General features: G+C 35.7%; 1 protein-coding gene across 4 annotated transcripts in view; it reads left to right on the top strand.

The window, feature by feature from the left end:
• The window catches only part of LOC114054148 (nucleolar protein 4), a 427,691-nt gene that overhangs the window by 105,773 nt on the left and 295,376 nt on the right, over positions 1-26,542 (top strand). For all 4 annotated transcript variants that reach the window (XM_027877295.1, XM_027877294.1, XM_027877291.1 and 1 more), the window contains exons 3-4: positions 13,912-14,023; positions 15,720-15,832. In XM_027877295.1, the coding sequence (XP_027733096.1) occupies positions 13,912-14,023; positions 15,720-15,832 (225 nt within the window). The remainder of the gene's footprint in view (positions 1-13,911; positions 14,024-15,719; positions 15,833-26,542) is intronic.

Raw genomic sequence — 26,542 nt, 5'->3', positions numbered from 1 at the left:
AGTCTTTTTCTCCCTTGCACATCTCCCTCTCCTATGAACCGTTGGAGTTGGAGTCAGAAGAACTGGGTTTGAGTATTGGTTCTGACAGATGCCAGTTGTGTGTCCATGGGAAAATCACCTAACCTTTCTGAATCCATTTCCTTGTCCATAAAGTGAATAATGATACTAGTATTGTCTACCTCATGGGTTTATTGGTTTATTTTGAATACTATATATATATGTATATATATATACATATATATATACACACATATACATATATAAGTTATTTATTTGGCTTCCAGTATATCAGTTAATCATTATGAAGAATATGTGAAGTTTGGAGCAGGTGTATGAATATAAATATAAATAAAGATAGCAACAGGTGGGGTTTTGATCTGGGGTAGATATACATTGAGTTGGGAAGATTTAGGACAGGTAGGCAGATAAAACAATATATTCAGAAGATGGACCTTTTTTTTGCCCTATTGATTTTTGCTTTTACTTTGCCATTTCTGAAGCATGCTCAAATAATTTTTTTTAGAATTACCCCATAAGGTGAAGAGTAGTTTCCCTTTTGTGCTGTCAATATCGTGATATTTCCTCTCTTATTAATGTCTAAATAAATCTGTTCCTGGCTACATTTAGTGTGGTGATCATCAGTATTGTTTCTTTGGTGTTTAGTTTATGAAATTCCCATTGTCCAGGCAGAAATGTTTCCAAAAACTTCTCACCACAAAATCCAGAAGTTACTATGTAGAAATATAGCGATTTATTTCTACTGCTCATGCTTTCTTAAGTACTGAGAAATGCAATTTGGCATCCATTAGGTAGGATTTTCAAAACTGTATACTAGTTGGGAAGACAAGTACAAAAATGCTATGAGACTTTTACTGTAAAAGTTCTGTCAATGGCATTATGTGAAAGTTGTGGACCATGTTGTTTGTGTAGGTCCTTACAATTCAAATAAATGGTTCTTCCTAATTTATGAATTGTCTTGTTCAATTTTACTTAATTTTAAAATAATTTATGAGAAATTAGTGCCCTGTAGAAATACTACCTGTGTACACACACACACACACACACACACACACAAGTATGTGCATTGAAGACTGTGTTGGGAGAAGTATAAAGCATGTTGGAATATGTCTTTCTTGAATAATTTCAATTAAAGTTTCTTGATTTTAGTAATCATATAATTTCTTGAATATAATAAGATGAATGAATTCTATGTTCAGTTGTTACTTTGGCCTTATGGTCTTGATGGTGGTCAGCAGAGGGAATGTTATGGGTATAGCCTAAAAGGCAAGATCTGTCAGTGGTTCATATGAGTGAATTCTTTAAATCTCTTGTTTGCTCTTGAGACATGAAGGTAATATTTGTCATGTTCTATCTTCAACTGTGGATTATAGAAATTGATGAGATAATGTAGATCATGTCCACTTCAATGAATGCAAGCATAGAACCCAAAAGAAACTAAACTGAGTTTTAAAATTAAGTTGTCGGCGAATGTAAATTTTAATGAAATGTAGAATAGGAATTCTGTTTTTTCAGGCTTCTGTTTTTTTTTATGGAGAATTGGTTCATTAGTGGCATGACACTAATGTGTGTGTGATGACACAGTGAAAGTTTTGCTGCTAGAGCTTTTAATTGGCTGGATTTTTGTAAACTTTACTGAAAATTTGTACTAATTCTCATGAAGAACTTTAAGTTAAAAAATGTTATTTAAGTGTATATTTCAACATCTCCACACTTTCTATCCCCAGACCCTCAACTCATGCATCCTTACCGAATGGGTTTTTTGTAAAGAATTAGTCCCTTTGTTTCTTTAAAAGCAAAGAAGCATTTGATGCATTTGCAAGACATTGAACCATATTTGACTCCATTTAACTGCTAAGATAATTTTATCATCTGATAATTCTATGTGTATTAAACAATTTTATTAAGACAACCAGGGACTTTAGGGCGCTATTTTTTACCCACCAAGAAGACTCATGGCAGTGGGTGAATTTCCAACTCCCAACGCCTCTTTTACATGTTATTATTCTTTGATACTTCAATAAATCTGTGATCTCAGTGATATGAACACTTCTCTAGTGATGCCTTCACACCTTGTCACCAAGTGCAACTCTTTTCCAAGTCTTCCCATATATCCTGTATACAGAGTATACCCAACATGCTGGGAGACGTGGAGGGAGTGGGAATTACTCTCTGTCTCTTAGAGAGACAGCTCTGGAGTCATAGTAGCTGAATGTGAATCTTGCCTCTTTCACTATCTGATCCAAATCTATGATCCTAAGAACAGCACATTACCTGACTACCAGTATAGCATGTAGTTATCCATCTGTTATCTCTCCTTCTCACCGTATCACTAGACAACTTTCTTTTCCAAACACATTTCTGTGATATCTTTTATACTGCTTTTTGTGTGCCAGTTTTTAGTAATGTGTTGCAACCTATTGACACTGATCATACATCTCTTATTACTCTTTGAATTTTAACAGTTTTAACTTTTCAGAAACTATACTATTTCTTGAGTAGCAGCTGTCAATTAATAATTAATAAGCATTTATTAATCAGTGTGCTAAGCCCTGAAGATATAAATAAAAAAGCAATAACAATCTCTGCCCTCAAGAAGCTTGGATTCTAATAAGGGAGATTACATAAATACACAAACCAGTTGATACAAAATAAATTCCCAGGCAGATGGAAGGTAATCTCAGAGGGGGAGACAGTAGCATTACTAGAAGCATACAGCTGTTGAAAAAGATGAGGTTTTTATTTCAGGAAGAATCTTGGGATTATTTCAGATAAATTCCAAATCACCTTTTTTCTATTCAATTCTGAACCTAGCTCATTGTTTATTTGATCTGTCTGTTCAAGACAAATACACTGTAAGATTTTCTAGTTTGGTAAATTGAACTCTCTTTGGATGATTCTAAATAATTATTAATTGCTAATTAATAATTAATCATTATTAATATGACTTTCCATCCTTGGAATTATTTTAGTTGCTTTTGCTGCCTAATTGATCCAAAGATATTTTAAACTATTTTGATATAAAATATCACCATTTTTCTAATAATAACTAGCATTTTTATATAAGTTTTTCCAAGTGCTATACATGTTATGTCATTTGATCCTCACAACAACTCTGTGAAATAGGCCATGTTATTATCCTCATTTTATAGATGAGGAAACTGAGACAAACAGAAGTTAAGTGACTTCCCCTGGGTCACACAGGTATCAAATGTCTGAGGCAGGATTTGAACTTAGGTATTCCTGAGTTCAAGGCCAGTACTCTATCTACTGCAATACCTAGCTTTCCTTTTTCTTTATGGGAATTTCATGTCAGCTCTAAAGAGGCACACAGTCATGGGAGTATCAATTTCTTTTTGTATCTTAGAAAAATCTATTTTCATTGACCTATTAGACTGGTAGATCAAAGGAAATGCTTTAGACATAGCATTCTTAGATTTCAGAAAGTAATTTTTAAAATTCCCCATGCTGCCAATCTTTCTAAATATGTTAATATAGTTAGAGACATAACTCTTCAATAACCATGCCAAAAATTCATTAATTGGTCCATGTCAGTTTTGAGGAATGTCAGTTTGAATATTCCTGGAGTCTAGATGTCTTAGGCTTTGCGCTGTACAACAATTTTTTATTAATGTTTTGGATGAAAACCTTGATGACACACTTGTCAGATTTGTAGATGAAACAAATCTGGAAAGGATAGGAGACAAAAATCAGGATCCCAGAAGTTCAATTAATTAGAGCAGTGGTCCAAAAATGAAATGTCATAGAGGTTAATGTAAAGTCCTACATTTGAGTTTAAAAAATCATATTGATAAATACAGAATGAGAAAGGATATATGGATAATAATGCATGTGAAAAGAGATAAGAAGGTTTTAATGGATTACAAGTTCAACCTGAGAAAAGTTTGACATGGCAGCCAATAAAACTAATGTGATCTTGGGTTGTATAATATCCTCATGAAATCATATTTGAGGATTAGGATCCCAAAGAATGGGCTATTTCCTCAGGTTCTATGGATAGCCCTGTAGTTCTATGCTTCTGAGGCTGTATTTCATGAGCTCCCACTGGTGTGCTTTCCATTATTAGTCATTGTAGCAGGCTCAATTACTTCTTTGTCAAGAAATAACATGAAAACAATTCCCCCCATAAGCAGCGTCAGGGGTGGGGAACCTGCTGCCTCAACACAACATGTGGCCCTCTAGGCCCTTTGACTGAATCCAAACTTCATCTGATAAATCCTATTAATAAAAGGATTTGTTCTGTAAAACTTGGATTCACTCAAAAGGCTACACCCAAGGATCTAGAAGGCTACATGTGGCCTCCAGGCCCCAGGTTCCCTACCCCTGAAGGTGATAGAGTGGACTGAAGACTATATCTGGTATCAGGAAGACTTGAGTTCAAATCCAGCCCCAGACACTTAGTAGTTGTATGTCCGTAGGCATTCACTTAACTGTTGTCTGCCTCAGTTTCCACATTTGCAAAAGTTGGGATAACACCTACTTCCTAGGGATGTTTTGAGAATAAATAAGATAATATTTATAAAACACCTTGCAAAAATTAAAGTGCTATATAAGTGCAACACACACATATTTATAATATGTATTGTTATTAGTACTATCGGTCAGGCAATAAGCGTTTATTAAGCACCTTCTAAGTGTCAGACACTGTCCTAAGTACCAAATTGTTGTTGTTTTTGTAGGCATTGATGTTATTGTTGTTGTTCCGTTCTGAAGAGCAATTTGGAACTATGTCCAAAGGACTATGCGACTATGCGTACCATTTGACCTAGCAATACCACTATTAGGTCTGTATCCCAAAGAGATCAAAGGAAAAAGAAAAGGACCTATGTATACAAAAATATTTATAGCAGCTCTTTTTGTGGTGGCAAAGAATTAGAAATTGAGGGGATGCCCATTGTTTGAGGGATGGCTAAATAAGTCATGGTATATGATTGTGATGGAATGCTATGGTGCTATAAAGAATGGCAAACAAGATGGTTTCAGAAAAACTTGGGGAAACTTATATGAACTGACACAAAATAAAGTGAGCAGAATAAGGAGAATGTTTTATATAGTAATAACAATATTATAACATTTATCAAATATGAAAGACTTAGCTACTCTGATCAAAACAATGATCCAAGATGATTCCAAAGGACCCATGGTGAAAATATCCACCTGAAGAGAGCACTGATGAACTCTGAGTGCAGATTGAAGCATATTTTTTTTTGTTTTCTCTGTATTTCTTAACATATCAAATATAAAGATACAATTTACATGATTCCACATGTATAATTGACATATTGCTTACCTTCTCAGTGGGTGGGGGAAGGATAGGAGAGAGGGAGAAAATTTGGAACTCAGCATTTAAAAAAATATTGTTATTAGCCCAGGGCATATTCTCCCACAAATACACACAACATCCACAAGGAAAGTGAGCTCAAATTTGAAGCATAATAGTAATGAGACATTTATATATGGTACATGCATGGCAAAAGCAACTCAAAACTCCTAGGGCAGGGAGTCTAAAAGTTCTTTCTCTCTTTGTGAAGTTCAAATGCAATTCTTTCTGAGTGTAGTGTTTCTGCCAAACAGATTTCTCAGCTGAGCCCCCAGGTTATACTATTAACATGCCATAATTTGGTTAGCCATTGCTCAACTTATTGATTGCTCAAATACTACAAAAAAAACTTGATAAGACCTTCCAAGTCAAATCAACATAGCCTATGACAGTGACTGGAGTGTGAAGGTGGGAAATGGTGAGGATAGGGAAAATTAGGGAAAGCATGGTTCAGAAAGAAAGTAGACAGTATGGCATAGTGGATAGAGCCATTAGACTTGAAGATAGGAAGACCTGGGCTACTTCGGACTCTTTTAAGCTGTGTTACCCTGGGAAACTCACTCTTTTCCAACTGAGGACATTGGTAAAATGCTAAATCTATGATCCTGTGCAGAAATGCCACTTGTAAAAAAAATAAATAAAATAAAAAACAAAAAACAAAAAAAACCCTCAAAAAAACAAAAAAACAAAGAAATGTCACTTGTATATTATATAGAAAGCTTGACCTTCTCTAACATCTTTGAGAAAAGAATTAGACATGGCAAAGGTCACCCACTACATCCTGGGTCATCACCAGTCATCTTGATTTTTGTGTTGCTACTGGACTTTGATGATTCTGGAGGAGAGAGGATGGCTTTGTACAGCTCTGCCTCATTCAAATCCTATTCACATGAAAGATGAGACATTACCCTTGTGATGTTATAGGTCCTCTGATAATGAAGGATGAACAACAACAACGCTCCATAGTCCAAATCTCTTCTCTGCTGCCAGGGGTCATATTCTATTAAATTGCTTCCTCTCTTGATTGTCTGCTTCTCTGTATCCATGTCTTTCTGGATTATGAGTCTCTACTGAACACTGGAAGAAATTTATCCTACTGTTCAAGTAGTATCCCCTCCTACCTTCAAAGCTATGTGTCTGATGATAGAAAAGAAAAGATAAATTCCCTCTTTTCCCTTCTTCAGTGGTTTCTTCCATCAGTAGCTCTCAGCTTAAAATCTCTTTCTTTTGACATTTTCCAGGGTTTAAGGATTTGAAGCCCATGGAAACGTGGCTAAGTGGTGTGCTCAGCCAATCATATTGTTCCCTTCTTGACTCAGTCAGAGAGGTGTTTATACCTAATGAAAGGATCACAAGATATTTGTTCATCATGTGGTCTTATATTGTGTGACTGCTTCAAATGAGCAGGGGTGAAAGAATCATCCTCCCAATCACACCCCACTTGCTATTGAATTAGTAGAAATTTAGTGTCTAAAAAAGAGATGATAGTCTTTTTCTCCTCCCCCAAATATTACCCTTCCTACTTTCAATTTTAGATTCTACTTTTTAGAAATAATACTAAGAAACTAGAGCACACCCAAAGAGAATGACCAGGTTGGTGAGGGAGTAGTTAGGACTGTGGTAGATAGGGATTGATTGAATAAACATAGACTATTTAACTTGAAGAAGGGAAGGTATCGAGCAAATGTGATAGCAGCCTTCATTTATTCAAATGAATGTCATATGGAATAAGAATTAGACTTGTTTTATTTGGATTCAGAGGACAAAAATGGGAAAAATTAGTATAAGTTGTGAGAAAGTAGATTTGGTCTTTATATTTAAAAAAATAGCTTCTAATAATTAGAGCTCTCTAAACGTTGAATTGACTTCCTTGGCGTATTGTTTGTTTTCTCACCTTAAGGTTGGATAACAAGTTCATGGAATGTTTGAAATGATATTTCTCATTAGGTGTATGCTATACTATATCATCTCATTAGAATCTAACTCTAAGATTCTGGTTTTTTCTTTCTTTCTCCATATAGCCTGGACATTAGTATATTTTCACTGTAGACATTTTTGTTGTTGTTCAGTCGTTTCACTCATGTCCGACTCTCTGTGACCCCATTTGGGTTTTCTTGGCCAAGATAATAGAGTGGTTTGTCATTTCTTTCTTCAGCTCATTTTACAGATGAGAAAATTGAGGCAAACACAAGTTAAGTGATTCTTGCAAGGTCACACTGCTAGTATGTGTCTGAGGTCAGGTTTGAACTCAGAAAGATGAGTCATCCTGACTCCAAGCCCAGCACTCCATCCACTGCCCCACCTAGCTGCCCAAGACATTGATTTAGCACCCATAATTACAGTGCTACTTTATTTAATTTGAAGAATTGGAGTCGGAGTCAGGAAAGTCAACACCAGGTACTGTCACTAATTTATTACATGAACTTGGGCGATCCAAGTAAACTCTTTGTACGTAAGTTTATTCATGTTTCAGATAGTGCTGATAAATGCTAACACCAATTATTTCACAGGATTGTTTTGATGATTAAATTAAATAATGGATGTGTACAATAATTGTACAAATGTAAAATATTGCAACAAAATAATATCTGTACTCTTCTAGGAAATTTTGTGTGTGTATACACATACACAATATATGTGTGTGTGTACATATACATATATTTACATATATATATATATATACATATTTACATATATATTTAGCCTTGAGATGCTCAGCAGGCTAGTGTTACTCTTTGTGTTTTTAATGACTAGTGTTAGCTTATTAGTTAGAGAGAATTTGATGATCTTGTCCCAGGCCTTTATTCCCATGTTTATTTCTGTCATAAGTAATATATGAGACAGTAGTATATCTCTTGAATAACTGCTACAGCCAAAATCAAACAAACAAAAAACTACCAACAACCCAGAAATAGTTGATCATCAGATGTATTAATTAAAAAATTTAATAATGGCATATTTGTTTTTTCTCAATCCCCAAATATGAGGATATTTGGAGGGGTGCATAGTAAAGTACTGTCTATGCATTGAATGCATTTTACAGTGATACAGATCCTTTAATTCTAATATAAATTGCTACTATAGTGTAAGGTACAGAAAGTAGTTGCTTTTGGCAAGAAGATATGTGCAGTATACTTGTACATCTATTTTGATAGTTTCATTGACTTGATGGTTTCATTTAGGAAGGTAAAACTTTTTTTGAATTATTATTCCTTCCTTCTAGATTTTTTCTATGATTAAAATTATACGTTCTGTTGGGAGTAGAATGGGAAGGTAAAAAAACATATTTTTAGGGAGAGTATCATTATAGTGTACCTCCTAACTTACCTGTTATTGACCAGGGTACCAACCATTCTTTCTATTACCCAGGCTCACAATACCCACCTTGTTTGTTTCCCTACAAATCTTCCAGAAAGGATTTACCCATTGGTTGTAGGTCCGTGTTTTTTTTTCTTTTAATTACCACTTGGATAATCCACCTTGGTAATACTTTACATATAGATTCTGGAATTTAAGGCATCGTTGGTAACATGCTATAAACTAGACCTGGAATTATGTCAGGTGCCAGTAGGCCTTGCTGCTGGAAAGGTTGTGCTAGTGGATCATTTGAGTTCAGGAATTCTGAATTGTAGTGGGAATGAACCAGTCAGGTGACTTCACTCTCTGGCAACGATATGATGAACCCTAAGGAACAAAGGGCCACCAGCCTGCCTAATTTCTCATCAAGAGAAATTGTGTCGATCAGAATTGGAAAGACCCATGAATGGCTGTTATACTTCTAGCCTGGGTAGGCTAAAGAGACCTGGTCTGAAAACAAAATAAAGCAAAAATGTATGTAGAACACTCATGCCTGCCCACCACTTGTCTTTCTGTTGCTGTTTGGATTTTTTTTTAACCATCATAATTATCATATGTTCATTGCATGTGTTATATGATTTGTAACCATCTGTGAACTGCAGCACCTGAAGCAAAAGTAGATGGCCACATTGAGGGGTGGAGGTAGGGTTAAATGTTGTAATTGCAATGCAGAGGTAATTATTATTCAGTTACAGGTTGGGGTGCAGGGGTGGGGCCCTGTGGCCTCAAGGCCACATGTGACCTTCTAGGTCGTTGGGTGCAGCCTTTAGACTGAGTCCAAGTTTTACAGAACAAATTCTTTTATTAAGGGGTTTTATTCTGTGAAGTTTAGATTCAGTCAAAGGGCCGCACTGAAGGATCTAGAGCGCCACGTGTGGCGTCGAGGTCACAGGTTCCACACCCCTGGACTAGATGGATTCTGCAGACTCTTCTAACTCTGAAATCCTGTGATTCCATAATTTTGTGAAAGGAATTTTTTTTTTCCCCTCAGAAACAGCCAATCAGGGTAATTAAAGGTATTGTACAATTTTCCAAATGCACACTAACCTGATATCCTCCTCCTCAATTTCTGGATCTATTCAGTATTCTGTGATGCTTGTCTAAAATACACATAATGGTGAACTAATGTCAGAATCTGGATGAACACCACTTAGTGCATGTCAGAATCTCTGCAATGTGTGTTTTTTAAAAATTCCCTGTACTGATTCTGTCAATATTGTAAAACTTTTTTTGAATTATTATTCCTTCCTTCTAGATTTTTTCTATGATTAAAATTATACGTTCTGTTGGGAGTAGAATGGGAAGGTAAAAAAACATATTTTTAGGGAGAGTATCATTATAGTGTACCTCCTAACTTACCTGTTATTGACCAGGGTACCAACCATTCTTTCTATTACCCAGGCTCACAATCTAGGTGTTATCTTCCTCTCCTCCTCACTCTCTCTCTTCCCACAACACCATCACCAATTACTTGTTAATCCTGTCAAACCTAAGCGGGTTCACTTATCCATATATACACACGTGCATGCACACACACATGTATATTCATATACACATGTCCATATATGTATGAGCATGTAAACGTAAACATATACACATAAATATGCATGTGTATATGTTTATATAAATATATATGTGTATCGATAGATAGATAGATGAATTGTATGTGGATCTGTCCTTCATAACATCTCTTGTACATGCCCCCATCTTTCCTCTAACGCTGCAAACACCCTTGGTACAGGCTCTTATCTCACACCTAAACTATTGCAATAGTCTGCTGGGTGATATATGTGCCTCATCTCTCTCTACTTTAATCCATCCTACACTTAGTTATCAAATTGATCTTCCTGAAGTGCAGGTCTGACCATGTCGCACACATCCTATCCCCATTGAGTAAATTGAAGTGACTCCCTGTTACCTTCACGATTAAATATAAAATTCTTCATAACCTGCCTTCTTCCTACCTTTCCAATTTTCTCACGCCCTCCTCCTCTCCACATACTCTTTCAATCAGTGACACCAGTCTCCTTGCTGTTCCTTGCCCACAACAGATGTTCCTTCTTCCAATTCTTGAGAGTTTTTACTTTTCTCTCCCTCATGCCTGGAACATTCTCCCTCCTCATTCCCAACTCTGAGTTTCCCTGGATTCTTTCACATCTTTTTTATCTCAGCTCAAGTCCCACCTTCTACAAAAAGCCCTTCCTAGTCCTCCTTAATTGTAGTGCCTACCCTTAGAAATTACTCCCCATTTGTGAGCTCCTTGAGGTAAGGGATTGGTGGTTTTTTCCTTTCCATTGTATCCCTCGAAATCTTAAGTACTATGTGCCTAGCACACAGTAGGTGGTCACTAAATGCTAGTTGAATTGATTTGACTTGACTTTGGATCATTTTTTTCTTCATCTGCATAAAGATGACCTGGTGCTTTAAAGCTAGTAATTCTGAGTCTTCATTGCAATATTGCCTTATACTGACATCTACTCTCAGAAAATAGAAATATCTCTAAATCAGGAATTAGCCACATATTTCCCTCTTGATGAGAAATTTAGCAGGAGGAAAGTTGGATATTTGCCAGACAATTTATCTTTAAGTGGCTCTCCTTGTCATCCATGTCTCTTTGGCCTGAGCAGGAAGAATTGGTGAGGATGAGTAGGAGGCAAAGAAACAGAAATACTGTAAAGGAACAGGAACCCTGGGATAGTGGCAGATTAAAATGGCTTCCCAACATCTGGAGAAGTGCTTTCAAAAGAAATGCCTCTGTTAATCAGAATGGATACGGTAATGCCCAAAACTTTTTCATTAAAAATAAACACTATTTTTTTTTTACTGCTCTCTAAAGCAACTAAAACAAAAGTGGGACTTCGCAGTTACAGTTTTTATGTGTCTGACTATCATGCATATGTTTTGCTAGCTGTAGGGCAAAATATGCTGGTGGGGGGTGGGAGTGTCATGATTGAAAAATGATTTAATGAAAAGAAATTAACTTCAAACTGTGCTAATGGTCAGATGAGTTATACAAATGAGTCAGGTCAAGCCTAAGTCTATTTAGAAAGAGATTCTGCTGAAAAAAATAGTATTGGGAATTACAAGAAAAGGCAAGTAAAGAACAGGGTCAATGCCATTGAAACTAATGGGGCTACTCATCAAAATCCAGGCTTTACAAGTTCACTTGCTCCCTATGGAGGATTTCTTTTATATGTAAGTGGAACAAAGATTTGATAGGAATGCTTGATGAAAACAAATGGAGCATGCCTGTCAAACCCAGGGTGCTAATGAATCTATTGGTCAGCTCCATTAGTTTCAATGGACTTAAACCTCAGATATATCAAACTGTCATAAAGGCATATTGACTGAATGTATGTTGATGACAATTTTTCAGGTTTGATTTCGGAGTGAGATTTTAAAATAGGCTATTGGATACTCCGAACTGTATTTCCCTTTCAATACAGAAGTCAACTGAGTGTTATGTTTTCTTCTATATAAAAGGAGAATGAAAACCTGGCTCCATTTTTTTAAAATACCGAACATTTCCTTATTAAATCTCTGATATGAAAACTTATGGTAATGTGTCTTCAAACTGATCCTCTCTCTCTGTCTCTCTGTCTCTGTGTCTCTCTCTCTTGCTCTCTGTCTCTCTCCCTCACTCTCTCTCTTTGCCCAGAATTTAAAAAAAGAAATTAAAGCCACAGAAAAGTTTTATCCTTAAAAATAAAGTCAAGATCAGAGGTTTGACTTTTAGGATTTGAGACAGTGTAGACTAAATTAACTATGTGTGCATTGTCCATAGCAATTTTTATCCTAGACTGTTTTTCCCCTTTTACTGCTCACTATTCTTGACCACTTACACTTGGTAGCCAGTGGTGTGTAATAAAGAACTTAAACTAATTTTGTCATTTAATTAAAAAAAACCATAGTAAGGTAAATGTGGGGCTTGAAAAAAAAAAGGGATGCCAAAGTTGCATTTTAGTGCTTTTTGAATTATCATTTGTTTGTATTATGGGCACCATTGTACACCTCTATTAATGTGGATAATCAAAAGTTGACCCTATCAGTGCTAATGGAGTGGTGGATAGTAACACTGGATTATCTTTTGGTGCATAACTTCCCATCTTTTCTGTTGATTTTAAATCCATCAGAGTTTATAATGGGAATGATGTATTGAACTTGAAAAATTGTGATTACCTTATCAAGTTTTGAAATGTAGTTTGTATCTTTTTTTAAATTAACGTTTTTCTAACACTTCCTGCTTGTTACAGTACTAATGATTTGATAGAAGAATGATGTCTGCATCAGCTTTCTCAGTAGCAGAGTCCTAGTGGGTATCTCCTTTCATTTCATTTAGTGACATTTAATAATTTATCATGTATACATTGGTTCACTTGTATGTTAGGAAGTCCCTAAAGAACAGGAAAGGTGTTTGAAAAGTTGCAACCTACAGATTTGCTATGATAGGAGTGTTAGTATCTAACCAGCCTGTAGAAGACAGTCCTGAACTTGTGAGCTATCTATTCTTGGTGGTAGAAGGTCAGGCACATTTGCTATGAAAGATTTTATGATAGGTTATGAACATAAAATATGTATATCTGATGTGAAATATAAAAAGAAGTAGATGGCCAACATGTATTTCCAGGTGTGTCATTTTCTGTGGAATGGAGAAACTATGGAGAAAATATATTGACAAATGTAAGAGTTCTTATTCAAAAAAGATTTATCATTCCTTAACATAGAAGATTATTTTACATGATAAAACAATGAAGATACTGTCATAGTGAAAAATTCAACATTTTCTGTTTCTGTTGGGACTCAATTAAAAAAATTAGAGGTTAAAACTGAATTATTTTTAATGGTACCAGAACTATTAAAATATTTCTGATGAATTTTTAGTTTTTGAGAAAATTACCCTAGGTATTTGCAAACTATGAGTTTTTTCTTTAAAAAATGCAGAACTATAGACAAAGGCCATGCTGATATGACCGATTGCCTCCCCCACCCCCATCACAAATTATCAACCATTAGGTGATACACAATCAAATTGGACAGATATTTCTTGAAATGATGCATGGTATGCAGTGCATGCTTTCATTGTGCTTCCTGCCATTATGATATAAAGTGCCTTATTTGGAAATATAACGATCAGTTCTGTTAAATCATGTTCAATCAACTTATATAGTAACACCTATATTTGTGAATCATTTCAGATTTCAGAGAGCTATGCCTTCCTACCGAGAGAAGCGGTGACACGATTTCTAATGAGCTGCTCAGAGTGCCAGAAGAGAATGCATTTAAACCCAGATGGAGCAGATCATAAAGGTAGAATCGGAGTCAAATGCTGAGATGTGAAGTCATTTTATTCATCATACCAATTTATATCTCCTATTTTAAGTTAGGGTTCGTAAAAAACGTGGTAGACTGGAACAATTCAACAAGTCAAATCATCTCATTTACTCCAATTAGAAGGTAGTGAATCTCAGATACTCACTTAAATAATAGCTCAACCACCCTTGTTTGTCCTCAACAGAATATTCTATGAGGATCCTCTGTGAGAAATGTATAGGGTTGTTTTATTTTTTTTTTTAACAAAGATGTTTATATGGAAACTTAAAACTAGATTACTTTTCATTTGCCCTGGATATTTTGTGTGTGGTCTTCTATGAAGGTGGAAGGATCAAATATGTAACCTTTCTGGGTCCTTTCCATTTCACTGAGTCCATATTTCTTAAGGGGATAAATAGGATTCAGTGAATAAGTAGATATTCACCCCAAAACTTTTAATTCTTTGGCTTTTGTTTTCATTCATGGTAATCTAGAGGTTTGTGATATATAAATTGCTCTGTGAAATAAAGTTAGTTATATTGAGAGATGCACTTGCCCTGATTTATCCCCTGATGTACAGAGATTTCCCAATTTGAGTTAGACCATTGATTTCAGTGGTATAATGAGGAGTTCATCAACTCTTACTACTAATTCAGATCAGCACCTGCTTTGCAATTTAGTCTTAGAGATTTGCCTGAAAAATTAGGTTTCATAGGCAATATGTGTCAGAGGTTGGCAGCTAGACGATGCAGTGGATACAGCACCAGGCCTAGAGTCAGGAAGACCTGAGTTCAAATGTGCCCTGAGACACTTAGTAGCTGTGTGACCCTGGGCAAGTCACTTAGCCCTGTTTGTCTCAGTTTCCTCATCTGTAAAATGAACTGGAGAAGGAAATGAAAAACCACTATAGTATCTGTTGCCAAGAAAACCCTAAAAGAGGTCACAAAAAATTGAACATGACTGAAATAAAAGAACATCATCTGTCTGAGCTGGGATTTGAACCCAACTCTTCCTAACTGAAGCCTTTTTTCTGTTTTCTGTGATATGCTGCCTTTTCAAACAGCATATAAAATCCCCTACTAAGAGTGACTCCTCTCCATCTCATACCAAAGAAGTACATAGGGACTATCTTCCTATATGCAAACAGAAGGAAAAGGTGAACCCTTTTGTGCCACTAGAATAAGATATTTCCCATCATCCATGCAGCGTGATAAACAGCATGGTGTAGCAGAAAAAGTACAAGGCTTAGAATCAGAAAAAAGTGTGAAGTGTGTCCAAAAGCAGTCAACCAACTTCTCTTAACCTTAGTTTCCCCATCTGTAAAATGGAGATAATAATTCTTGTACCTTGACTGGCTGTTGTGAGGAAAGTGCATTATAAATGGTAATATGATATATAGATGTGCATGATAATGAGAAAGCCAGGATATGAAGTACCCTGGTGACTTGAGAGAGTTAATGAATCACTCTGTGATAATCTCTAGTAATCTGCATTTGGGAGAATCTGACTGATTCTTGTCTTTCTTTCTTTCATTCTTTCTTTCTTTTTTTTAAAGAACGTTTGAGCAATTAAACATATGGTGTCTTGGAACCCTATTGCAATAAGACAAATTGAAACTTTTGAGAATTGTTGAACAAATTCAATATGAAGTTATGCAATTAATCCATGTGCCTGAAAAATATTTTCATTACAGATAACGGGAAACCTCCTACTTTGGTGACCAGCATGATTGATTACAACATGCCAATTACCATGGCCTACATGAAGCACATGAAACTTCAACTCCTCAGCTCCCAGCAAGATGAGGTAATGACTTTGAAATAGCTCAACTCCCTATGTTATCTTTTAAAAATTATTACAAAATAAGTGTGGACAATTGGAACAGTTTGTAGCAGCTAGGCCACTTTAAAAATAATAGTTATCTTTCATTATAAAATGGTCTTACCAGGGTCATACAGAAAGGAGAACTACTCAGCTAAAAATGTGAAAGTAGACTAGCAGCCATATAGAGAAGGCCTTGCTAACATTCAGAACTATTACCTATATTCCATAAAAGGTTCACCCACAGAGATCATGAGGTCAATGTATACTTTTCTCCATGACTACTTCCAGGAGGATTTTAACTTCTTCCTCTATTCTCATTTCCACTGGGATCTCATCACCTGTCATGATTTCAGCATATATACATGTATATGTATGTATATATACATGTTATCTGCCTTGTATATAAATACAAATGTACATATGTGTGTATCTTATATACGAATACAGAAGCAGCTAGATTGCTCATTGAATAGAGTGCTACGCCTGTAGTCAGGAAGACCTGAGTTCAAAGCCAGCCTTAGACACTTACTGGCTACATGACCCTGGGCAAGTCACTTAACATCTGTTTACTTTAATGCACTACAGAAGAAAATGGCAAACATCTTTGCCAAGAAAACCTTATGTACAGTATTGCTATTCTAGGGTCCACAAGGTCACAAAAAGTCAGATACAACTGAATGACCAACAACCAGCAGCATATAAGTATACATATATATATGTGTGTGTATATATATACATATACATATATATATATATAGTATGTGTGTGTACATGTATATACATATATGTATGATTCAAAGCCTTACATTTCTGTTCCACATCTTCTCTAGACCTATATCTTTCTCTCTGTAAAATGTCATCATGTGGTTACCTAAAATGAACATTGGAAGGCAAAGGGTCATATAAACTCTACCCAGCCCCTGAACTTATCCCAGCTATCTTCTCTATTAATTTTAATAAGAAATTAAGAAACATTGCAGAAATATTTTTAGGTTCCCACCCTCAAAGCCTTGGTTCAGACATCCATTTTCTTTTAAATGGATAAAATGAAATCTGTCCTTACTTTTAGCTTCTTTTCCTTTCAACACAACTTAAATATAGCTCCCAAAATCATTTAAGAATACTCAAATGTCTCCTAAGCATACTCATTGTATCTAGAGACCTGGGCCTTGGAATCATGCAGACCTGGTTTCAAGTCCTGTTTCTGATATATAGTGACACTAGATGAGTCATTTTCCCTCTCAATGACCTAGCCAACTTTCAAAGACTAAATGCTACACATAAATTGCAGTTCTACATTCCTAGATAGGTATTCCCCACTGGTAGTACCCTACAAGCATATATATGCTTGTATATAAGTTTATAAATGTTTGCAATTCCCCAAAATAATGCTGTGAATATTGCCAATTTATGAACTTATTACCATGAGTTTGAAAAACATTTCAAAACAATTAAAATCAATAAATATAAATTAAGTACCCACTGTTCTAGGTATTAAAGAGGTGACTAATTTTTTAGATAATCTCAAGGTTTCTTCCCTCAGTTTAATGGGAAACAAGAAGACAGGTAATTATAATACACAAGTGCATTTGAGAAGTATAAAACATGAATCTTAGTGTCCCTATTTGTAAAATTAGGATATTTCCTCCCTCATTAAATAGGAGAGCCACATGAGATAGGGGTTTGTGAAAGTGCTTTTTAACTATAAAGGTGATATGTAAATGTGAGCTATTATTGACATATCTGGCATTAATTGCTTACAATTAGCACTTAATCTGCTTAATTATAACCTTTTTTGACATCTGGACTCCTGCTATTACATGCAGAGAAATCCTTTGAAATCAGAACTCTTAACTACCTCTGTTAGTCCAAGAAAAGTTCATGAGAAACCCAATCTTGTTATTAGTCAGAGATTAAGTAAAGTTAATCCTTTTCATTTACTAAGGCCTCTATTCAGTAACAAGCAGCATAAGTGTTCTTTTTTTTTTTCCTTTGTGCTCAGTACTAGTGTAGGCAGGGGTTAAAAAAAGTATCCTAGAAATAACTAGAGAACAAGTTGTTTTTTTTAAAGTAACTTATTTAGATAAAAAGTTACTAAAGATTAAACTTATTTATTGAATACTTAATATGTGCAAAGCACTGCATTTAAAGTTTTGTGGCTACTGAACTCGTCATTCAACCCAAACTGCTCTCTCCAAAGTTACCAATGATCTCTTAGTTGGCAAAATCTAATGTCCTTTTATCAATCATCAGCTTTCTGGACCAATCTGCAGCCTTTGACACTGTTAATCACCTCTTCTCCATGAGACTCTCTTTTCTCTACTGGTTCTTCTCCTCGAAACTTCTCTTTGTCTATTTCCTTTGCTGGATCTTCATCTACTCCATGTCTACTAATGGTGAAGGTCCCCAAGGCTCTGTGCTGGCCCTCTTCTCTTTTCTCTCTTTATATACTATTTATTTTGGTGATCTCATGACTTATGGTTTCACTTATCATTTCTATATAGATAGCTTGTAGCCCTAACCTTTCTCCTAACTTCCAGCCTTACATCTCCAACTACCTTTTAGACACCTTGAACTGAATGTCCCATAGACATCTTAAACACAACATAAGCAAAACTGAACTCATTATCTTTTCAACAAATATAAAGACATTGAGTTTGAAAACAAAAAAATGAATTTCACAAGTAAAGGATAGGAAAACATGATGAAGTAATTGTGTGCAAAAATTTTAAGTCAATCTATCTCTCCATCTATCAACAAATAAGTCATTTTTATTAAGTGCTTATTAATATATTTCTTAGGAATTATGCTAGGCACTGGAGAGACAAAGAAAGAAATAAAATATTACCTGCCCTCAAGGAACTTACTGTCTAACAGGGAATTTAACATATAAATACTTAAGTATATACAGAATATTTACAAAATAAATACAAGGTAGTTTGGGAAGGAAAGGCCTGAGCAGTTGGAAAGATTAGAAATGCAAACTAAGAGTGAGTCAGCGATGTCACGTGACTGGCAAGACAGTTCAGTTTTAGAGTAAATCTTGTATCTTGAGTTAATGAAGTTATGGCCTTGCTATATTTTGCCCTGACTATATCTCCTGTATTGTGTTTAGCTCTTGGTGCCACATTTTATGAAGGATGGGGAATAGGGATAAGGATGGTAAAGGGACTGAAAACTGTGTGATAATATAGGAGGATCAATTCAAGGATGAGAATATATTTGCCTTGGAGAAGAGGAGAGTTAAGGGGAACATGATAGTTGGTTTGTTGAGTTGTTTTTAGTTGTATCCAACTGTCTATGACCACAGTTGGGTTTTCTTGGTAAAGATACTGAAATGACTACTCCACTTCGTTTTATAGATGAGGAAATAAAACAAACAAGGTTAAGTGACTGGTCCAGAGTCACATTGTTAGTAAGTGTCTGAAACTAGATTTGAACTCAAGTCTTCCTGACTCTAGGCCTGGCACTCTATCCACTGTGCTACCAGTATTTGAAGGGCTATTGCAGGAAAGAAGGATTAGGCTTAATTTGTTGGTCCCAAAGGGCAAAATAAGGAAATGGGAAAGTAGGAATTTCTGATAAGCATATTTTAACTTGATAACAAAATATTTTTCCTAAAGAGATGTCTAAAAGTGGAATCAGTCATTTTTCATTCATTTTCTTATAGGATCATAGATTTAGAGCTTGATAGGACCTTATAGATTGTCCAGTCCATGGATGGGGAGGCCGCAGGTTCCTCATCCCTGGTCCAGTCTAATTTTACAGATAAGGAAACTGAAACCTGCCCAAAGTAACACAGGTAATAAGGATAAGAACCAAAATGTGAACACAGGTCTTCTGACTCTACAGAATGACATCAAGCAGGAGGGGAAAAGGAATAAGCATTTATTAGGCACCTACTACATGCTCTGTGCTAAGTACTTTACAAATATTATGTGTTTAGTTTGACCTCCAAAATCTCTTCCAATTTTGAGATTCTATCATGTTCTGATACTATGTTTTAGCCATGATCTTTGACCTCTAGGAATTTAAAGGATAATAAAAATTTTGGACCTTCACATTACCAGAAAGGAGACCAAGAAAATATTAATAACTACTTTCTCATCTCTATAAAATGTTATTAGGATAACCTACTGATGTATCAAGGGCATCCTTGAAAGTGTGAGAAGGGACAGGTTGGATTGTGTTGAAAGTAGTCATTGATATTTATGATCATGGTCATAAAATTGACTGAAAATTTAAAAAAGAAAGTAATACTATCCTACTCAATTGCTCGGGTGGTACAATGAATAGAGCACTGGCTCTGGAATTAGGAGGACCTGAGTTTAAATCCAGCCCCATACACTTACTGCTGTGTGACCCTGGGCAAGTCACTTAACCCTGTTTGCCTCAGTTTACTCATCTGTGAAATGAGCTGAAGAAGGAAGTGGCAAACTACTCCAGTATCTTTGCCAAAAAAAAAACAAAAACAAAATAGGGTCACAAAGAGTTAAGCAACAACTGAAATGATTCAACAAGTGCTCTGTTTAATGACTATTAAAAAAAAGCATTTGACACAGTTGAACAAAACACTGCTCTAGTTAGGTATCTATGTACAAATTTAAAAATTATAGAATATTCTTTGAAACACATAGCATCAGATAGTTTTGCTTAATGTTTCTATTAATATCAAGTGATATGAAAAACACGAACATGTATAGTCACCAAAGACGTTTACTTCATTCAGGTAAGAGGTACAACATAGAGTTCAAATATGGCAATGATTCCCTATCTATGGTGAGATCTTCTTGTCCTCCTGTTTAGCAAAGATAATATGCCATTTGTAAGCTCCAGAACACTACAGAGTCTCCTAAATGAGAATTGTAAACATTCAGGATTTGGGTTACTACCCACACAAGAAAAGGCTGTTGTTGTTTGCCTTTTGTTCTCAAAGAGGACCATAGCGTCTGAGAGGTGATGCCATGACATGCAAATGAGTTGGATTTAAGTGAGGCAGGGCTGTGCAAAGTCACCAATCTCACTCTCTCCTCCAAAGCCATCTGGGTCTAGTGGTGAGATATTGTTCAGGATGACTGGAAATGGCCCTGGATGCAGTGGGAGACCTTGGCCTTTTTAAGCCAAGGTCTTTAACAGGTCTTATTTTGACTGAGGCAGCACATCATTCTGCCTCTCATAATTGCCAATAGAAGGTTTCATTTTTAAAAGTCTATACTTTTTATAGCTTTCATTTTAACTCAAATTGTTAACACATTTTTGTTGTTGAGTCGTTTTTTAGTTACATCCAACTCTTTGTGTCTCCTTATTGGGGTTTTCTTGGCAAAAATGGTGGAGTGATTTGCTATTTCCTTCTCCAGATCATTTTACAGATGAGGAAAATAAGGCAAATAGGGGTAAGTGAGTTGCCCAGGATCACAAGGCTAGTGATTTTCTGAGTCCAGATTTGAACTCAGGTCTTCCTGACTCAAGACCCAGTACTCTATCTGCTGAGCCACCTAGGTGCCCATTAATTCATTAATGTATTCTTACTTTTTATGTACATATACATATATATGTTTATTATGCATATGTATATACATTTTGCACAGATGTACATAGGTTTTACACATACATATATAAGCCCTGAGTAAAACTTTTCTCTCTACTTGAGTGAGCTCCGTCTTAAGAATGCCCTTGCAAATTTGTTTGACTGATAGTTCGGTCATATATGAAAGATAGGGTTTATGTAATTTTTTTCATTTTTCCTTAATATTTTAATTACATTTTTACCACATGGCTCCTTATAAATTATGAAATAAGTGGTTAGATAAGCATTGAGTTAGGTTCATCAAAGAGAGCAAAGAAAAATTAATTCCCATGACTAAAAGGGGCAAAAAAAATTCAATTCATTAAACAATTTCAAATAATGGATTTCAATTATTTCATGAAGTGAATGGAAGCTGTCAAATTATTTGTAGCAATCTCATCTAGTGATATGTTTTTTTCTCTGCCAAAAAGTGAGGAGATCAACATGGTGCCAGTGGAGCTGTGGCCACATGCTGGGTCCTTCTGGCTACTCAAAGTCAGCAGCATGTTAAAAGCAAAAATAAATCCCTTCCTGCCACTAAATAGTTAGGCTTCTGATTTTTGAATCGTGAAAAAAAAAACAACATGGTTGCATTTCTAAGTGACCAGATTCCTTCGTTGATTAGAGTTTTATCTTAAAGAAAATCAAAATCCAAAGCATCAACCTGGTTGAAGAGCAATGATGCTCATCACCAGAGGACTGACATAATTTGCTGTGTAAATAAATAGTTTAATCATTGAATAGTAATTTTATTGAAAATGATGAAAGATGTATGCAGCTCTTGGCCAGGAATGAGAATGGAACTAAAGACTTTAATCTTTTCCTTTAGTTGTATAGAGAGATAAGTAGATTTCAGTGAGTATAGTACAGTTTGGGTGGGAATAAGATGAAAGTCAACAGAATTGCATGGAGACAAACAAGTATCCAAGTAGACAAACATGGTGAGTTTCTTTGTCTCTCCTATAGTCATTTATTCATTCTGCAGTGTAGATGCTGGATAATATTGATTCTCTATAGTTGTCCCTTTGTAAAAAATGAAATTAAATATGTGATTAAATGTTAACCATATAAATAGACAGATATGTGTGTCTTTGAGTGTATAGAAACATATACTGTATGTACATATAGATTGTTATTCAGTTTGGGGGCTGGCGTGGAAGAGTTTGACCAATTATCTCATCACTATAGAGCATGCTTGATAAGGTAATCTAACAAAGCAGAATGGCAATTTGTTTTGCAATCTGCAGTCTTAGGGGGTTGCCAGAGGTAAAGGAATATTGAAAGTTTAAATGACTTGCTTAGGGTCACATAGCCAATGTGTATTAGAGAAGATAACTTGGGTATACACATTCACATGTAAATATTTAATTACATGATGCTTTTTATCAAATATAGTCAGAAAACATGCGCTCCTTTGAATTATTTATAGTGGTAAATGTTATTATAAAGATTATATTACATTTACAGGCAAGCCTCAGAGATATTGTGAGTTGGGTTCCAGATCACCACAATAGAGGGAATATTACAATAAAGCAAGTCACACAAATTGTTTTGTTTTCCAGTGCATATACAAGTTATATTTCCACTAAGCTATAGTTTATTACGTGTGCAATAGTTTTATGTCTAAAAAAGAACATACAAAGCTTAATTTTAAAAAAATACTTTATTGCTAAAAAATGCTCACCATCATTCGAGCCTTAGTGAGTTATGATCTTTTTTGCTGGCGGAGGGTCTTGCTTTGATGTTGATCAGGGTGGTGATTGCTGAAGGTGGCGTAGCTGTGGGCAATTTCTTAAAATTGGACAACTATGAAGTTTGCTACGTTGATTAATTCTTCCTTTCACTTGAACACTTAGAGGCCATTATAGAGTTATTAATTGGCCTAATTTCAATATTATGTCTCAGGGAACAGGGAGGCCTGAAGAGAAGAAGGAATGGAATGGCATGCGAGTGGAGCAGTCAGAGCACACACATTTATTAAGTTCTCTGTCTTATACAGCCCCAACAATTACAATAGTAACATCAAAGATCACTGATCATAGATCATCATAACAGATTAAATAATAATGAAAAAATTTCAAATATTGTGAGAATTACCAACATGTGACATAAAGACACAATGTGAGCACATGCTATTGGAAAAATGGTGCCTATAGGCTTGCATGATGTGATTGCCACAAACCTTCAATTTGTAAAAAAACGCAATATACTCAAAGAGCAATAAAGCAAAGCACAAAAAAGTGAAATATGCCTATATAAGGCACTTTAAGGCTTACAAAGCATTTTTCTTATAACCCACAACAACTTTGTGACATGGTATGAGTATTATTATCTCTATTTCACGCAGTATGAAACTGAGACTCAGAGAGGGAAGTATCTTGCTGAGGTTTATACAGCTAGTAAGTGTCAACATGGGGATGTACATTGAGGTCTCTTGGCTCCCAGTCTCTTCTATTATACCCTCAATATTCTTTCTATCATACTATACTATCTGTTGGTTTCTTTTTTTTTTCATATCAGCAAGACTAACACAAACTCACCTTGCATTAATAGTGACATAGTGTCCAAAATGAGGAAGGTGAGTGTACCAATGTACTCTGCCTTGGTCAGACTTCTGAAGCCAACGCTTCAATATATCAAGAACTATTCAGTTCTTAATATCACCTTAGGGGCCAACTCATATGGGCTCTGAGAGTCAATCGCTCATTTTTTAGTGTGAGCATTTATGTCTCAGAAATCAACAAACACTATAAATTAGGGCTTGCCTTGATGTTTTGTTTATGCCTAGAGTTAAGAAAGTGATGGAAAAAAAATGATGATAGTGCAGATTAAACTTTAAAAGTGTGTCATGGATACATTTTTCCCCCTAGAGAGTTGGTGGTTAAACATTCCTAAAAGCATTCTACAAGAGGGTGACCGAAATGGTTAGAGGACTGGACACCATGGTATATAAAGGCTGGTGAAAGGATTTGTCCTAGAGATAAGAAAATTTAATGGGAGTATGCTGACTCTCTCCAAGTATTTGAAGGACTGTAATGTAAAAGAATAAATTTGGTTTGTTTGGCCCTGGACTGCAAAGCTAGGAGCAATGCAGTAGAAGTTGTAGGGAGGCAGAATATATATTTGTATAAGGACAAACTTCCTAAAAATTAGAGCTGTCGAAGCAGGTTATCTCGGGAGGTAATGCATTCCCTCTCACGAAAAGTCTTGAAATAGCACCTGGATGTCCACTTGTCAGGAAGGTTGAAGGAGGGATTTCTGTAGGAGGTCTTTTCCAAATCTGAGATTCTGTGAAGAGATCCCTACTGCAATGGATTATTTGTCATCATATTTGTGGTTATAAGATTTGAACTCTATTAAGGAAAAAACTTCCAAAAAGAAATAGGTTGCCATGTTTATATGTAGAATCTGCTCCCATGAACATTTTTTTTTAAACTTTGGGTTACAAATTTCCTCCCTTCCTCCCTCCCCACCCACCCTCATTGAAAAGGCAAGCAACTCGATACAGGTTATAGATGTGTAGTCATTCAAAACACTTCCATAGTAGTCATGTTGTGAAAAACTAAGTATATTTCCCTTCATCCTGTCCTACCCTACCCCCCATTTATTCTATTCTCTCTTTTGACCCTGTCCCTCCTCAGAAGTGTTTGCTTCTGATTATCCCCTCCCCCAATCTGCCCTCCCCTCTATCAACTCCCTGCTCTCTTGTCCCTTTCCCCCCTTATTTTCCTGTAGGGTAAGATAGATTTCCATATCCCAATTGTGTATGTTATTCCCTCCTTAAACCAAATCCTATGAGAATAAGATTCACTCATTCCCTCTCACCTTCCCCCATTTCCCCTCCACTGTAAAAGCTTTTCTTGTCTGTTCCATGTGAGATAATTTACCCCATTCTACCTCTCCCTTTCTCCTTCTCCCAGTATAATCCTCTCTCACCCCTTAATTCTATTTTCCAGATATCATCCCTTCATCTTCAACTCACCCTGTTCCCTCTATCTATCTATCTATCTATCTATCTATCTATCTATCTATCTATCTATATACATACATACATATAATTTTTTCCCTCCCACTACCCTAATACTGACGAAGGACTCATGAGTTACAAATATCATCTTTCCATGCAGGAATGTAAACAGTTCAACCTTAATAAGTCTCTTATGATTTCTCTTTACTGTTTACCTCTTCCATGTTTCACTTGAGTTTTGTATTTGAAAGTCAAATTTTCTATTCAGCTCTGGTCTTTCATCAAAAATTCTTGAAAGTCCTCTATTTTACTGAATGACTATTCTTGGTTGTAATCCTATCTCCTTTGCCTTCCAGAATATTATATTCCATGCCCTGTGATCCCTTAATGTAGAAGCTGCTAAATCTTGTGTTATCCTGATTGTGTTTCCACAGTACTTGAATTGTTTCTTTCTGGCTGCTTGCAATATTTTCTCTTTGACCTGGGAATTCTGGAATTTGGCTACAATATTCCTAGGAGTTTTCTTTTGGGGATCTCTTTCTGGAGGTGATCAGTGGATTCTTTCAATTTCTATTTTGTCCTCTGGTTCTAAAATATCAGGGCAGTTTTCCTTGATAATTTCTTGAAAGATGATGTCTAGGCTGTTTTTTTGATCATGGTTTTCAGATAGTCCAATAATTTTTAAATTCTCTCCCTGGATCTATTTTCCAGGTCAGTTGTTTTTCCAATGAGATATTTCACATTCTCTTCTATTTTTTCATTCTTTTGGATTAGTTTTACAGTGCCTTGATTTTTCATAAAGTCACTAGCTTCCAATTGTTCTATTCTAATTTTTAAGGAAGTATTTTCTTTGCTTTTGGACTTCCTTTTCCATTTGGCCAATTTTGCTTTGTAGGGCATTCTTCTCTTCTTTGGCTTTTTGGACCTCTTTTGCCATTTGGGTTAGACTATTTTTAAGGTGTTATTTTCTTCACTATTTTTTTGGGTCTCTTTTAGCATCACTCTCAGTTTTTCCTCGACTTCTCTTACTTGCTTCTCAAAATCCTTTTTGAGCTCTTTCATGGCCTGGGACCAATTCATATTTTTCTTAGAGGCTTTGGATGTAGGAGCTTTGGCTTTATTGTCTTCTTCTGGTTGTATGTTTTGATCTTCTTTGTCA

This window comes from Vombatus ursinus, unplaced genomic scaffold, assembly GCF_900497805.2.
Source record: "Vombatus ursinus unplaced genomic scaffold, bare-nosed wombat genome assembly UNPS02014812.1, whole genome shotgun sequence".
NCBI classification, from domain to species: Eukaryota; Metazoa; Chordata; class Mammalia; order Diprotodontia; family Vombatidae; genus Vombatus; species Vombatus ursinus.
Note: the sequence above shows the minus strand (reverse complement) of the source record. Positions and strands in the feature narration are given on the sequence as shown.